This window comes from Garra rufa, chromosome 11, assembly GCF_049309525.1.
Source record: "Garra rufa chromosome 11, GarRuf1.0, whole genome shotgun sequence".
NCBI classification, from domain to species: domain Eukaryota; kingdom Metazoa; phylum Chordata; class Actinopteri; order Cypriniformes; family Cyprinidae; genus Garra; species Garra rufa.
The window spans coordinates 7338139-7353906 of NC_133371.1; the positions used below are offsets into that span (position 1 = coordinate 7338139).

General features: G+C 33.3%; 1 protein-coding gene across 1 annotated transcript in view; it reads right to left on the bottom strand.

The window, feature by feature from the left end:
- Positions 1 to 1010: 1010 nt before the first annotated feature.
- The window catches only part of myo5aa (myosin VAa), an 87943-nt gene continuing 73185 nt past the window's right edge, over positions 1011 to 15768 (bottom strand). The window contains exons 37-41 of the mRNA XM_073849987.1: positions 14435 to 14585; positions 14074 to 14356; positions 11102 to 11276; positions 9721 to 9801; positions 1011 to 9631 (exon numbers count right to left, since the gene is read on the bottom strand). Coding sequence (XP_073706088.1) covers positions 9479 to 9631; positions 9721 to 9801; positions 11102 to 11276; positions 14074 to 14356; positions 14435 to 14585 — 843 coding nt within the window. The 3' untranslated portion in view covers positions 1011 to 9478. The remainder of the gene's footprint in view (positions 9632 to 9720; positions 9802 to 11101; positions 11277 to 14073; positions 14357 to 14434; positions 14586 to 15768) is intronic.

Consider the following 15768-nt stretch of genomic DNA (forward strand, 5'->3'; position numbering starts at 1 on the left):
TTCTACATTTTATTTTATTTTATTTTATTTGAGTTAATGTCTATTTTTTAAAGCATTGTTTCATGGTTTTAGTTTTAGTTAACAACTAGATAAATTGGCTTGAGAAAGCTAGACCAGAAAGTTTGAAAAACTGTTTGGTTACCAACATTCTTTTATATTCAGCCCAAAAAAGAAAATTATAGAGGTTTGGAATTGAGGGTGAGTAAATGATGACAGAATTGAATTTTTTAGTGAACTGTTTTGTTGAAGTGTCTTCACACAGAAAACATTACCACTACACTCTTAAAGATAAAGGTGCTTCACAATGCCATAGAAGAACCTTTTTTGTCTAAATGGTTGCATAAAGAACCTTTAACATCCGAAGAACCTTTCTGTTTCACAAAAGGTTCTTTGTGGCGAAAGAAAGTTCTTCAGATTATAAAAAGTTAAGAAAGAGATGGTTCTTTAAAGAACCTTTAACCGAATAGTTCTTTGTCGAACCAAAAATGGTTCTTCTATGGCATCGCCAGTTCCACTACCTGACCCCCGAATGCGGGCTGCCCGGCTCTTACACAAGATGACAGCTCACGATGATGTTGAAGCTTTCTTACAAATGTTTGAAAATACAGCCAACTGGGAGGAATGGCCGCTCGAAGATTGGGACCTCGCGCGCAGTTAGCAGACTGACGGTTCCCTCTCCAATGGACGAACCAATGCCCACCGCTTTTTAGGAGTGGTCAGATGAAACAAAAAAAGAGCTATTTTTCTTCTGGAGGTTCTTCTCCAGTTACATGGCATCATGGATTCTATCCAAGACCAACAGAAATAAATAAATAATAATAATAAAACCTGACTGCCAGCTATAGACAATAAAAGATGCATTTTCACCATTTCTTCTTTAAATCTACCAACTGTACCAAAAATTTGGGACCCCTACCCTTCCCCGTTATCTTCCAAAATCCAAGTTTGCCATTTTGAAGTAGAAATATGTTAAATGCTTTTGTAATATAATGAAAAAGCAAACATTCACATAGTGCTGAATTCATTTATTTGACTTGAACAGCTTTTGACATTAGTATATCGCTCCATGAAATTGCATTGATGAACACATGAAATAATTACAGCTACTACAAACTCTCTGGTCCTTCAGTTAAACACATCCCCCTTCAAGACCTCAATCAGCCCAATCCAGTCTGAAACTAGCTGAAGGAATAGCAAACATATGAGATGTTGAGCTGATCCGCATTACTACAGCGACTATCAATGTCTGCATAAGCCGTCTTTATACAAGCGTGAACGCTGATAGCGATAGACTACGATAGCTGATGTAATGTGCATGTCACTTTTTACAAACCACTTCAGAACTGAGCTGGGGAAAGAATAAAACGGGGCTTTAGGATCGGTACTTTTTTTTAAATGTGCAAATCATTTTGTTAATGTATACCCATTTCAATAGGAATATTACAGGTTTACAGTTCAGAAATGTCAAAGCAAATTATAGAATGTGAAACGCCACAGAAACAAAGGTGTTACATTGAAACGTCGTCCATTCAGAGGTAAAGGCTTTATCTAAAATATGAGGATGCAAATAAAAGCATGTACAAACACGTCAACATTCAGTGATTTGTTTACATTTTCCGTTTGTTGTGTTCCAGTACAATTTCATTCTTTTTCATTTGAAGTGATATGCATTTCTATCAAATTGCATTTGTAAATCTTTCAACCATTTTTATTTGTATCACAAGAACTGAACAAACGCAATAAAAAAAGCAAAGGTCACATACGCACAATGGTCCCATGATCATAAAACTCCTGCACTGCAAAAAATGCTTTTCTAGCTTAGATTTGTTGTCTTGCTTCCAACCAAAATATCTAAAAATTCTTAAATCAAGAAGGATTTTCTAGATGAGTAAAAATTGTCTCGTTTTTAGAAAAAAAAAAGTAAAAAAAAAGCTAACTAATCTGCCAATGGGGTAAGAAAAATAATTGGGTTTTTTTTTTGTTATAAGATGTTTTTGCGTACCCCATTGACAGATTATTTTTCTTGTTCTAAGCAAAAACTCACTTAATTTTGACTTGTTTTTTTCTGAAAACAAGACAATAATTTTTACTCGTCTAGAAAATCCTTCTTGATTTAAGAATTTTTAGATATTTTGGCTGGAAACAAGACAAAAAATCTAAGCTAGAAAAGTGTGAATGACACTCAAATGCTGAATTTGATTTACTCTAAATTTGAATACACTGCACTGAACGCTATTTTTGTCTTGTTTTCCAGTAAACAACAACAACAAAAAACTAATTATATGTAAACAAAGTATTTTTTTTTAGAGAATATGTTAAATTACCCGATTAGATATTTGCATTTTTATACATACTACATTTTTGCAAATGCGTAAAATGTGGAAAAATGAGGTATACATGATAAATGTAAATGAAGATGTGCAAAAAAGAAAAAACAACACTGGAAAACAATACAAAATTTGTTAAAAATGGTCTTTGCATGGTCATGCATAACAAACATTGATCTCCATCAGAAAGCAGAATGCTACAGAAGCTCTGTGTGATACAGGACGGATTGCAACTATAGTAAGGCATGTTAAAATCTACAGTGAAATGGCATAAGACTTTCTATTTAGACCCAAAGCTGTTTGTTAATGGTCAATAACACACTAAACCAGTGTGGAAGATTTTAAAAGCTACAAACCCATGCAGTAGAGTGTAGAAATGAAGTATCATCATGCATGTTTTGACCTTCGAAATAATGTATTTTTTGTGTGATGGAAAGCATGGCTGCACTGAGGTGACTGCTTCAGTTTCAGGAGTTGCAGATCAAAACAGCTTTCCAATAAAAGCTGCCTGACACATTCAAGATAATACTGATGAGATGTGAACACGACAGACAAACGAGCAAAACAAGTCACAAAAAGAAATTTGTCTATATATTAAAAACAACAGCCGCTTCGAACCTTTAAAACATATAATACTGAAATAAATAACAGCAGGTTTTGGATAACATCCATCTTCAATCATGAGTTGAGAGAGTCAGTAGTTTGGGGTTTCTTTATAGTTCTGTAGGGATATCCAGTGTGCTTTTGTGCATACAAGATGCCTCTTTGAGTCTGACGGAAACTGTTCTTGTGTGTCTTACTTCACCACAAAAAATCTAAAGAAAAAAAGTGTGTGTAAAAAGTGTATTACTGTGTTTTTTTGCCATTTCTCCATCAATTACTCTAATACAAAAAAATAATAAATGATGATATTTAAATGGTAAGGTCCTGGTAGTATTTGTATATACAGCATTACAATAGAATTTTTGACGAATGTCATGAAATTAATGCAACAATGCAATCATAATGTTCCTTTATACACTTTATAATAACGGCACGTTATGAACCGTTAGTTAAGCATTAGTACATACTCAAAAACATACAAGTTTTCAGCGGTTTCAACTTAAAAACTTAACTTTAGCAGATGCCTTAACATTTTAAGTTAAATCAACTTAAGTCATTTAAACTCACAAGTTAGATCAACTAATTTTTATTGTAATACGTTTAAATGACTTGTAGTTTTAAGCTGATTCAACTTAAAAACTAGCCTAGAATCTAGACGCGCCCCTAGCGGCAGCAAATTACATTTGCTTCTAAGGTCAGTCTAGTTACTCTCAATTCACTTAAATTTCCGAAAAATCCAAGATGTACCGGGCCAATCACGAGTCGGTGGGCGGGCTTAACATGATGACGACTGAACTGCGACCATAAGTTCAGTCAGACATGAATTCCTGGTTCCGTGAATTAAGCGTGGAAAACTGAACAGTATTTATATATTTTTTTACTTTTGATACACAGCCACGTCCATGTGTCCTGAGCAGGAGCTCGTTACATCTGAACGCGCTGTGGTGTAGAATACGCAAACACCGGAAGCGATCTGTGGCGTGTATACGACACTCATTGTTTACACAGCACAAGAGATTGTGGATATAGCGGCTATTCAAAATGGTAATTACTTGCGCTTGTCCTGGTTGTTCAAACCCATTTAAAGCTGAAAAAGATTATGTTTGATTGCGCAAACTCATCCTGGACTTTTTTTTTTTACATATTTCCCCTTTCGGTGTTTGCGTATACTACATCAAAGCGCGTTCACATGTGACGAGTCGAATCATAGATCTGCTAAACTCGTGCTCATGACAGATGGACGTGGGTTTGTATCAAAGGTAAAAAGAAAATTATATAAATACTGTTCATTTTCTTGCAAAAACCGATCGTTTCGTGTCTTAGGACATCAATGTATCGTCACGAGCCGCAGGGTGTAATTTGGATTTGTCTGTGCATGTTTTTGTTTACTTTTAAAGGTTTAGTGCCCATCTATGTCTATTATTTGGCTGACAGACTGCACAGTGCACTGATTTTTGTTAAAAATCTTCGTCGCTCTGACTACGTCACCTGACCGACTAAGTCTCTGATTGGTTGTAGCGCTATCCTATTGCGTGGAGAGGAGTTTGAAAGACAACCGTTTATCCCACCTCTCCGGTTGAGCCCTGTCTATGGAGAGTGCCCAGACCCTACATTTATGTGGGTCTGGCTTGCCAGGCTACTTAAAAACTTAAGGCAGCTGCTAAACTAAGGTTTTTAAGTTGAATCTGGTGAAAACTTTTTACAGTGCAGTCTCTACATTAATAGACAATAGTAAGCTTTTTATAAACGCAGCTATAAATGCTTTGTTCTTGATTTATGAGCATATCGATTATGTTTAATATTTGTATTTTCATAATTAATTAATGACAATTAATTTCTAAGTATTTCATTATTAACAAACCACTTATTTAGGCGTTGTCAGAGATTCATAAGATCATTTGGAAAGTGTATTAATAGTATAAAAAAGTACATTTATGCATATTTAGACATATAGTAATAGATGCTTTATTAAGACATTTTCCTACTGTAATTAATGATTAATTCAGGTAGTTATAAAACATTTAGTAGTTGCTAGTTAACTATTTTTGTGAGTTTGTCTAAAATAAGGACTATTTATGTCTCAGAAAGCTTTTACAAAAGAGATTTATAGGCTCATGTGTCTTCTAAATAGAAAAAAACAAACAAGCACAACATAGAGATATTTGAAGACACAAAAAATAAATGTACAACTGTACACTAGATATGAAATGAACAATAAAGCAATATATACACTGCAAAAATGCTTTTCTAGCTTAGATTTTTTTGTCTTGTTTCCAGACAAAATATGTCAAAATTCTTAAATTAAGAAGGATTTTCTAGACAAGTAAAAATCATTTTCTTGTTTTCAGAAAAAGTCAACATTAAGTGAGTTTTTGCTTAGAACAAGCTAAATAATCTGCCAATGGGGTAAGAAAAAAAATCTTATTTCAAACAGACGAAACTAGATTATTTTGCTTGTTTTAAGCAAAAATGCACTTAATTTTGGCTTTTTTTTCTGAATACAAGACATTAATTTTTACTCGTCTAGAAAATGCTTCCTGATTTAAGAATTTTTAAATATTTTGGCTGGAAACAAGACAAAAAAATCTAAGATAGCAAAGCATTTTTTGCAGTGTAAAAATAAAAAATGAACTAAATAAACAACAAAATGAAAAAAAAAAAACATGATAAGATAAATATAGGTCAACAAAATAAATGAACTAGAAGATAACTCAACCTTTAAATCTTCTTTGTAAAAGCTTTACCGAGGCATAAGTAGTCCTTACTTTAGACGAGCTCACAAAAATAGTTAACCACCTCAATTAATAATGAATTTTAGTAAGAATACATATTAATAAATCATTTATTAACACACTGAGTAACTAATTTACTGCAAAAAATGCTTTTCTTACTTAGAATTTTTGTCTTGTTTCCAGCCAAAATATCTAAAAATTCTTGAATCAGGAACGATTTTCTAGACAAGTCAAAATTAAGTGAGTTTTCGCTAAGAAAAAAAAATCTTATTTCAAGCAGACAACTAGATTATTTTTCTTACCCCATTGGCAGATTATTTAGCTTGTTTTAAGCAAAAACTCACTTAATTTTTACTTGTTTTTACTAAAAACAAGACAATAATTTTCACTTGTCTAGAAAATCCATCCTGATTTAAGAATTTTTAGATATTTTGGCTGGAAACAAGACAAAAAAAGTGAAGTGAAGATGTGTAGATACATTTAAATAGTTTATTAATCATTTACTTACTCTTTCGAAATGATGATTTCGAAACTAAATAACTGGGTTGTAAATAACACAATACTTAGTTTAGAAAAGATAAATAAATCCTTAATAAAGTATGAAAGTACAAATATGAAATATTATCGATATGCTCCTAAATCAAGAAGAAAACATTATAGCTGTATTTATAAACTGCTTACTACTGTCTATTAATGTAGGGATAATGCTTTATAAATAATGAATTGACTATTTATTAATGCTTAATTAATGGTTCACAGCATGCAGTTATTACAAAGTGTTACTCAATAGGTTTAATCTTCTATTTTATTTCTTTTGATATTTGACTGGGTCTATACCAGCGGCCCAAGCCACTTGAAACCACATTAAACCTCCTCCTAGAGTCTAGATTCCACCAGAACTAGCTCTGGTTACTAAGATCTCACGCTCTTGATATGTTCGATGCTGACAGAGCGGTTCAGTATAAAGCAAACCCAAACAATCCCATCATGCACTGGGTCTGGACTGGACCATCTCTTTGGAAATGGCTGCTGAAGATGAGAGACGTAAACTTGAGGAAGCTCTTGAGGAAGAGACGCAGAGTTTTCTTTCCGCCAGAGTTACACCAGACGTGACTATTTATTAGCTAATCAACATCACCACACGCTACTAACAAATAAACACCTACGCTAATCAAGTCAGCAGAGATCCAACGTCTTTATTTTTTATTTTTTTAATCGAGCCTAAGTTATTCATCTGACATGAATGAGTGCAATGAGGACTAGAGTATGTTCAGCAACTGGATATCCATGTTAGCTAGCCTCTCAGAGAAAAAAACTAAATATCTGATAGGGTAAAGCAATAAATAAAATATCCTAGCATCATACATATTCATAGATATTTATATATGTATAAGATTATACAGCCCCGTCAACTGAGAACTGATCTGAGAAGGCATTCGTGTTAGAACGAATTATTTTGAGCTTCATTCTTCCTTTCGTAACGTTCGGTAAGTGAAACATCTCTGAAGTTTTTTTCCAGTTTAAGAGGTGAATCTCACAAAAACATCCAGGTCACGAAGTCAGAAGAAAAAATGGTAACACTTTATTTTAAGGATCAGGAATTAGACAGTAAATAATGACTAATAACTGCATTTGACTAGTTATGGACTTGTATGCCATTACAAGCTATTTATAAGGCTTTTGTCTTATTTTTGTCTTATAGACCCTTTATACTTGTTTCTGTCCTAACAGTGTATTAATTAGCTAAACATAAAACAAACTAATAGCTTGTATTGTGTGAATTACACACGTTTATAAGTTCTCAATACACTATGTGAATGTGCAGGTTATAAGTATAAAATAAATATACATATACAGACATTTCAATTAACAGAAAAACACTTTTACACAAAGTTTCTAGCAGTTGTTCCATACTAACAAATGGTTTAAAAACTAAATATTCCCCATTCCCTGAATTTATTAATAGCTAACAAGCACATTTCTCACTAATACATTCAGTATCACTTCAGATTATGTTCCCTATTCTAAAGTAGAAAGCGACATGAAAGTTTGCAGATGTGTCTCATCTGTAGTTTGTTCTCTTGTTGAACCATCAAACAATAAAGACAGAATTCTTCACTGCAATCATGTCTCTTTTCTACTTTAGAATAGGGAACATAATCTGAAGTAATACAGCATTTATTAGTGAGAAATGTGCTTGTTAGCTGTTAATACATTAAGGGAATGGGGAATATTTTGTTTATTAATCATTTATTAGTATGGAACAACTGCTAGAAGACTGCTTTTGTGTAACTGTTTTTCAGCTAATTTAAATGTCTGATGAAATTCCTATTCTATATTTATTTCATACTTATAAGCTACACATTTGCATAGTGTACTGATAACTTATAAAGTTTGTAATTTGCACAATACAAGCTATTAGTTTATGTTTAGCTAATTAATACACTGTTAGGACAGAAACAAATATAAAGGGTCTATAAGACCAACATTAACAGCCAATAAAAGCCTTATAAATAGCTTGTAATGGCATACAAGTCCATAACTAGTCATTTACAAATGCAGTTATTAGTCATTAATTACTGTCTAATTCCTGATCCTTAAAATAAAGTGTTACCGAAAATATTATAAGATTATTATTATTTTTTTTATTTGTGGAAAACATTCCTTTTTTTTATTACTTTCATGGTATTAATTATTAATTAATTACTGCATTCAGGTGAAGTCCAATTATTTATTTTAATCAGCATATGTTAGCAAATACTGTACAATGTTTTTTTTTTATTTCAGTAATGAGCATTTTTGGGGAGAAAGTGATTGATTTTCATTAAAATAGTATCACAATGTCAAACTATTAATGGTCCTAAAGATGAGCTTCATTTTCTTTAAGCTTCTTGTGCATTTCTTTTGCACTGCAAAAATGCTTTTCTTAGATTTTTTTTGGTCTTGTTTCCAGCCAAAATATTACAAATTCTAAAATCAAGAAGGATTTTCTAGATGAGTGAAAATTATTGTCTTGTTTCGAGCCAAAATATTAAAAAACTTCTTAAATCTAGAAGGATTTCTAGATGAGTAAAATTGATTTTCATTTCAGAAAAAAACAAGTCAAAATTACGTAAGTTTTTGCTTGAAACAAGCAAAATAATCTGCCAATGGGGTAAGCAAAAAAACTTATTTTGAACAGAAAACAATATTATTTTTCTACTCCATTGGCAGATTATTTTGCTTGTTTTGAGCAAAAATGCACTTAATTTTGACTTGTTTTTATCTGAAAACTAGACAATTTTTACTCGTCTAGAAAATCCTTCTTGATTTAATAATTTTTAGATATTTTGGCTGAAAACAAGACAAAAAAAAAACAACAAAAATTCTGCCAATGGGGTAAGTGAAAAAAATCTTATTTCAAATAGAAAACAAGATTATTTTTCTTACCCCATTGGCAGATTACTTTGCTTGTTTCAAGCGAAAACGCACTTAATTTTGACTTATTTTTCTGAAAACAAGACAATTTTTACTTGTCTAGAAAATCCTTCTTGATTTAAGAATTTTTAGATATTTTGGCTGGAGACAAGTAAGAAAAGCATTTTTTTCCACTGTGATATTGTGACCCAAACACGTACTTCAGAGGTTTTGTGAGATTCGCTCTTTTATTGAATAAATTAAAGTGACGAAGAAGTGCAAAAAGAAGGACTGACATGGTCTAAATCGCATTCTCTTCAAGTGTGTGGCTTATTTACCTATAATCATGACTTTTTTATTCATATATTTTGGCTCCCTGTTCCTGCCGTGTGATTGGTTGAGGTGAGGTGATTGACAGGTCTACACACGAGTGAGGAAGGCCAGATTGAGGCTGCCGGGTATCTGAATGGTCTCCAGGGCCAGGGAGGAGGGGTTAAAGGGGAAGGTGACTGGGTAGATGACTTTGGTGTCCATCAGCAGCTGAGGCGACTCCTTTCGATCACGTAAACGTGTCTGGAAGAGGAAACACTCGTGATTTGATGAAACATATCATGGCTTTAAAAGCATAAGAAGTATTATAAGGTTGAGTTTTTGTAACATACCTGTATTGTTCTTATGAACAGCACTGACACACGCTCTTCAAACGCATTGACAGGCGTATACAAGTTCAGCACCTTTACAATCTGGACACAAAATAAGAGATGAGTGAGTGTGTTACCCTTACCAAAAAGAAGTATACTGCAAGTTTTTTTTATTAAGTATACTTAAGTAAAGGTACTACTTTATGTAGTGAGTATACAAATATCAGTGTACTAGTAGTATACTTTTAAGTGTACTATTTCAATACTCATTGGGACTAAATTGGCCCACTTTCTTAAAAGTATACTTTAAGTATAACAGTAGTAAACTTAGAGTACGCAACTAGTTTACGTCTATGTTTCTAGTTTGTACTGCAAGTATACTAAAAGTGAACTTATAGGTATACTGATAGTTTACTAATTAAATATTTTTTATGCATTTTTAGTACACTTTGAAGTACAGTCTCAGTAAACTACTAGTTTAGGAGTTTTATACTGTAAGTATACTTGTAAGTTGACTATTTCTTTATGTAATACCTATTATTAATTTGTATATATTTTTTTGAATATCTGAACTTATAAAACATCAACAGAAAGAACAGGGTATCTGCTTGCAAACCAAAATATTTTATTCTAGCTTAATGCATTGGTTTTTTTTTACCACTTGAATTAAAAAAAAAGACTGCAAATCTTTGGTTGATAATGTAAGCCTGACTAAAAAAATCTATGGTCACACTTTAAGGTCCAATTCTCACCATTAAGTATGATTTTTTTTGTCAGTAAACTCCTAATTTGCTGCTTATTAATAGTTAAGTTGAGGTTTTGGGTAGGATTAGAGATGTAGAATATTTTCATGCAGAATTAGTGCTTTTTAAGTGCTAATAAACAGCCAATGTTACAGTGCAAACATTTTCTTACTTAGATTTTTTGTCTTGTTTCCAGCCAAAATATCAGCAAATACTTAAATCAAGAAGGTAAAAATTATTGTCTTGTTTTCAGAAAAAACAAGTCAAGATTAAGTGCATTTTTGCTTGAAAAAATCTAAATAATCTGCCAATGGGGTAAGAAAAAATATTGTTTTCTGTTTGAAATACAATATTTTTGCTTACTCGCTTTTTCTAAGCAAAAACTCACTTAATTTTGACTTGTTTTTCTAAAAAACAAAGACAATAATTTTTACTCATCTAGAATATCCTTCTTGATTTAAGAATTTGTAGATATTTTGGCTGGAAACAAGACTAAAAAATCTAAGTAAGAAAAGCATTATTTTGCAGTGCAATAAGAGGCATATGCTAATAAGCAACTAGTAAATAGTCAGAATTGGGCCCTAAATCTACTTACACAAACATGAATAGAGTGGTCTGTAACAGATAGAAAGCAGATGCTGATCTGGAGTGTGTGTTACCTGTGCTGTAGAGAGGCTGTTACACATGGAGCAGATGGCCTCAGCGTCCTCATCCGTCTTCTTCTTGACCTGCAGTAGTTGTGCGGCCTGAATCAACGGCTCCAGTGTCTCTTTTGCGCCGCATGTCATCAGATTCTTATCTCTCAGCCACTCCTCCAGCTGACTCACATTATACCTGAACACACACACATCAACTCTTACACTGGAGATAGATAAACTACAACATGACCGACAGCTGAATCCTGAGCTAACTGTACATACGGATGTAATCAGTAAGATTTTTTATTTTATATAAAAAGTTTCTTCTGCTCACTAAGGCTGCATTTATTTGATCAAAAATGCTGTTAAAATGTGAAATATTATTGCAAATTAAAATAGCGGCTTTCTATGTGAATATGTTGTACAATGTAATTGATTTCTGTCATCAAAGCTGAATTTTCAGCATCATTACTGCAGTCTTCAGTGTCACATGATCCTTCAGAGATCATTCTAAGATGCTGATTTGCTGCTCAAGGATATAATTCAACATGTAGTTTAGATTAATTTAAATTTTAGTAGTATTCTACATATCACTGACCAATCTGGGTTTGAATCCCCCTTCTGGCAAACTTTTTTTCTCCCTTTTCAAATCTCATATCACATCAGAAAGGCATTTATTTTCAATAAAAATGAAGGATATAATGGAAAGGTTGAAAATAAAGTAGATTAGGGTTAGATTAGGGAAGGCTTTTTGTCCCAATAAGGCAGTGGCATTTAATAAATTGAATTAAAACTATAATTTACACTCAATATGTAATTACTGCATGCTGTTTTAACGTACTACAACTGATGTGCAGATAATTGTGTCTATTTGCAATTAGTATTATAAATATCAGAAAATCCTGCTATTTCAACATAGTGTAAATAGAACCCATTGTTATTTGCACTTAGTGTAAATAGCATCTATCCTTAAGAAAATATGCTATTTTTACTTAGTGCAAATAGCCAGTGCCTAAAATAAAACCATGCCCAAGTGCATTTGTTTTTTTTTTCTTGTTTTTTTTTTTCTATGGTGTTAAAATTTTTTTCAAGAATTATGGAGGAATATTGTTATTGACTGCTACAATTTACAATGACCAATATCTAATTATCTGGTCTGCATATGTGACGCAAACTAGGACAAGTCAGCACATGGTGAAATTTGAGCTTTTTTAGGTTTTGATACCATATGAAAGCTGGGTTCAAGGCCTTTCCAAAACTGTTTTTATACAGCTTGAACATAACAAAAAGTTGGCCAAAAGCTATGATTTCCAGAAATGGAATTTGAAGAAAAACTGGTTTAAAGTGAGACAGGTTTTACTTTAACGTTGCGGGTTTAACAAGAGTTGTCTGTCAAGTCAGAAGTGCTATACTGCACCATTACACAAACAGACTAGCATCTGTTTTTCATTGTTTATCATGATGGGCATAGTCTCTGAACTTTTGATCATCCCTTTTGATAGCACGAATAGTGAACCTTGTAGTTTACATTTAGAAATGTTTGTGCTCCTTTTCATATAACAGACTATCATCGGACTCCTCTTTAGTAACTTCATCATTCTGGATGTGAAATAGTCCATTATAACTTTGTTTAGGGCACTGAGATCAAGATTGAGATTTGATTGAAAAGATCGTTGAAATGAGCAGCAACAGCACTTCAGATTGCATTGTTGCGTGCCGCCATCTCATGATATTAATAAAGAAAGAAATAAAACTTTGCATGCCGTAGTTTACACAGGACTGGCGGGGAATGTGCATTGATACACCTTCATTAAATATGGTTTATTTTGATAGGTCAACTGTTTTTGTGGTTTTCAGAGAAAGCGCCTCCGCAGCTTGTACTTAACATATCACTGCAAAAAATGCTTTTTTTACTTAGATTTTTTGTCTTGTTTCCAGCCAAAATATCAAAAAATTCTTGACTCAGGAAGGATTTTCTAGACAAGTAAAAATTATTGTATTGTTTTTAGTAAAAACAGGTCAAAATGAAGTGAGTTTTTGCTTAGAACAAGCAAAATAATCTGCCAATGGCGTAAAAAAAAAAAAATCTTATTTCAAGCAGACAACTAGATTATTTTTCTTACCCCATTGGCAGATTATTTTGCTTGTTTTAAGCAAAAACTCACTTCATTTTGACCTGTTTTTACTAAAAACAATACAATAATTTTTACTCGTCTAGAAAATCATTCCTGAGTCAAGAATTTTTAGATATTTTGGCTGGAAACAAGACAAAAAAATCTAAGTAAGAAAAGCATTAGTGAATTCTGCCAAGATATTTTCAGAGATGATAGACAAGATGTTATAGAATTATAATTGAACGAAAACATAATTTTGACAAAAAATTGACATTCAACCTATTTTTCTATTTCCTGAAAACGGGTTTTCTCAGATCGCATCACGAAATATTTTCAAGAATTATGAAGAAATATTAGTATCGACTGCTCCAATTTACACACTGCAAAAAATGCTTTTCTTACTTATATTTTTTGTCTTGTTTCCAGCCAAAATATCTAAAAATTCTTGAATAAGGAAGGATTTTCTAGACGAGTAAAAATGAGTGTCTTGTTTTTAGTAAAAACAGGTCAAAATTAGGTGAGTTTTTGCTTGAAACAAGCTAAATAATCTGCCAATGGGGTAAGAAAAATAATCTAGTTGTCTGCTTGAAATAAGATTTTTTTTCTTACCCCATTGGCAGATTATTTAGCTTGTTTTAAGCAAAAACTCACTTCATTTTGACTTGTTTTTACTAAAAACAAGATAATTTTTACTTGTCTAGAAAATCCTTCCTGATTCAAGATCTTTTAGATATTTTGGCTGGAAACAAGACAAAAAATATAAGTAAGAAAAGCATTTTTTGCAGTGCAATAACAACCTTTTTTGGATATCATTTTGTATTTCTCTGGTCTGAATATATTCTGCACCGCTTTGCAAGCGTAAAGTGTATCTGCACGCACCTGATCTGCATGCCCTTACTCCAGGAGCACATGTCTTTGCGCAGCAGCAGGTTGTTGAGAGTGACGGCGCCGATGATGTAGAACTGCTGCTTGACCACCTGTTTGATGAGCTCCGGGTCGGTCCCGTGCTGACACATGATGGAGTGGAAGGTGTTGAGCTGGCGGATGATGGAGTCCAGCGTGTACGTGCCCTCGTCGGCGATACTGGACGTCCTCTTACGGAGACCCGTGGGCTTTACCCCCGACACGCCCTGGATGGTTTCGTGCTCCAGCATGCCAGAGACTGAGAGAGCCACAGACAGAGGGATCAATACACAGTGGTACAAATAGACAGAAAGACACCTGGAGGTCACATGCTCACCGATCATGGGCTGCAGGATGTTCTCCATACACTTGATGAGCTGCTGGTAGATCTGAATGGCCAGATCACTGAGAACCTGCCGGTACTCCGCCAGGTCGAAGTTGGAGAGACAGTGATCATTCTGTTTAGGAGTGTTATGCTTCATGAATTGCTGGAGAGAGAAGAAGGAGAAAGTGTTGATGCTGAAAGACTGAGAGAAGCTGTGGCTACATGTTAAATGCAGATAAATGGATTGACATACAGGGTTACAGCACCTATCGAATAATGGATTTCAATTACTTTAGCCACAGTTTCTCATATAAAGCCATCTTGGGGATGTTGCCTTCTTATCTCTGTTGTCTTATGCAACAGAAAATTGTTGAGAAATATTTTCTTAATTCGCACGCTGCAAAAAATGCTTTTCTTACTTAGATTTGTTGTCTTGTTTCCAGCCAAAATAACTAAAAATTCTTAAATCAAGAAGGGTTTTCTAGACAAGTCAAAATTATTGTCGTTTTCAGAAAAAAATGTCAAAATTAAGTGCGTTTTTGTTTGAAACAAGCAAAATAATCTGCCAATGGGGTAAGAAAAACTCACCTTATTTCAGTTTTTCTTACCCCATTGGCAGATTATTTAGCTTGTTCTAAGCAAAAACTCACTTAATTTTGAAAACAAGACAATCATTTTTATTTGTCTAGAAAATACTTTTTGATTTAAGAATATTTAGATATTTTGGCTGGAAACGACAACAAATCTAAGTAAGAAAAGCATTTTTGCAGTGCAAAATTGTTATACTCTTTCTGTTCCTTTGGTTCGAACTGAACTAGGTAGGAAGGCTTTTATGTATGCAGCTCCGTCTGATTGGAATCTTCTTCAATTGAAACTGAAATTACAAAAATTGCTGCCTTTGGATCATTTTAAAACAGTAAATGGTTTTAAGTGTAACTAGGCTGTTTGTGTTGTGTATATCTGTGATGACACTGATTGTATTGCTCTCCATTTTGGCCAGGACACTCCTGTGAAAGACATTTTTAATCTCAGAGAATATTTTCTGGTTAAATAAGGGTTAAATAAAAAATAAAAAAATTCCCAATCATTTCCTGCTGTTTGTGATTAAACAGCACACTGACAAATACTTTCCATCAACGAAATTAATACCGTCTGTGTGAGCTGTGCTTTATATATATATTTATACAACAGTTCTTTCTGGTTCTCAAATCTGATTGGCTGATAGGAGTGTAATATTAGAGCGATATCAGAACTCCAAAAGTTGCTGGATCGTACTTCTTTCAGCGAGTGTCATGGCGGACACCCAAATCCAGTTTCATTTTATAAATATTACTGTTTTTGTTTCA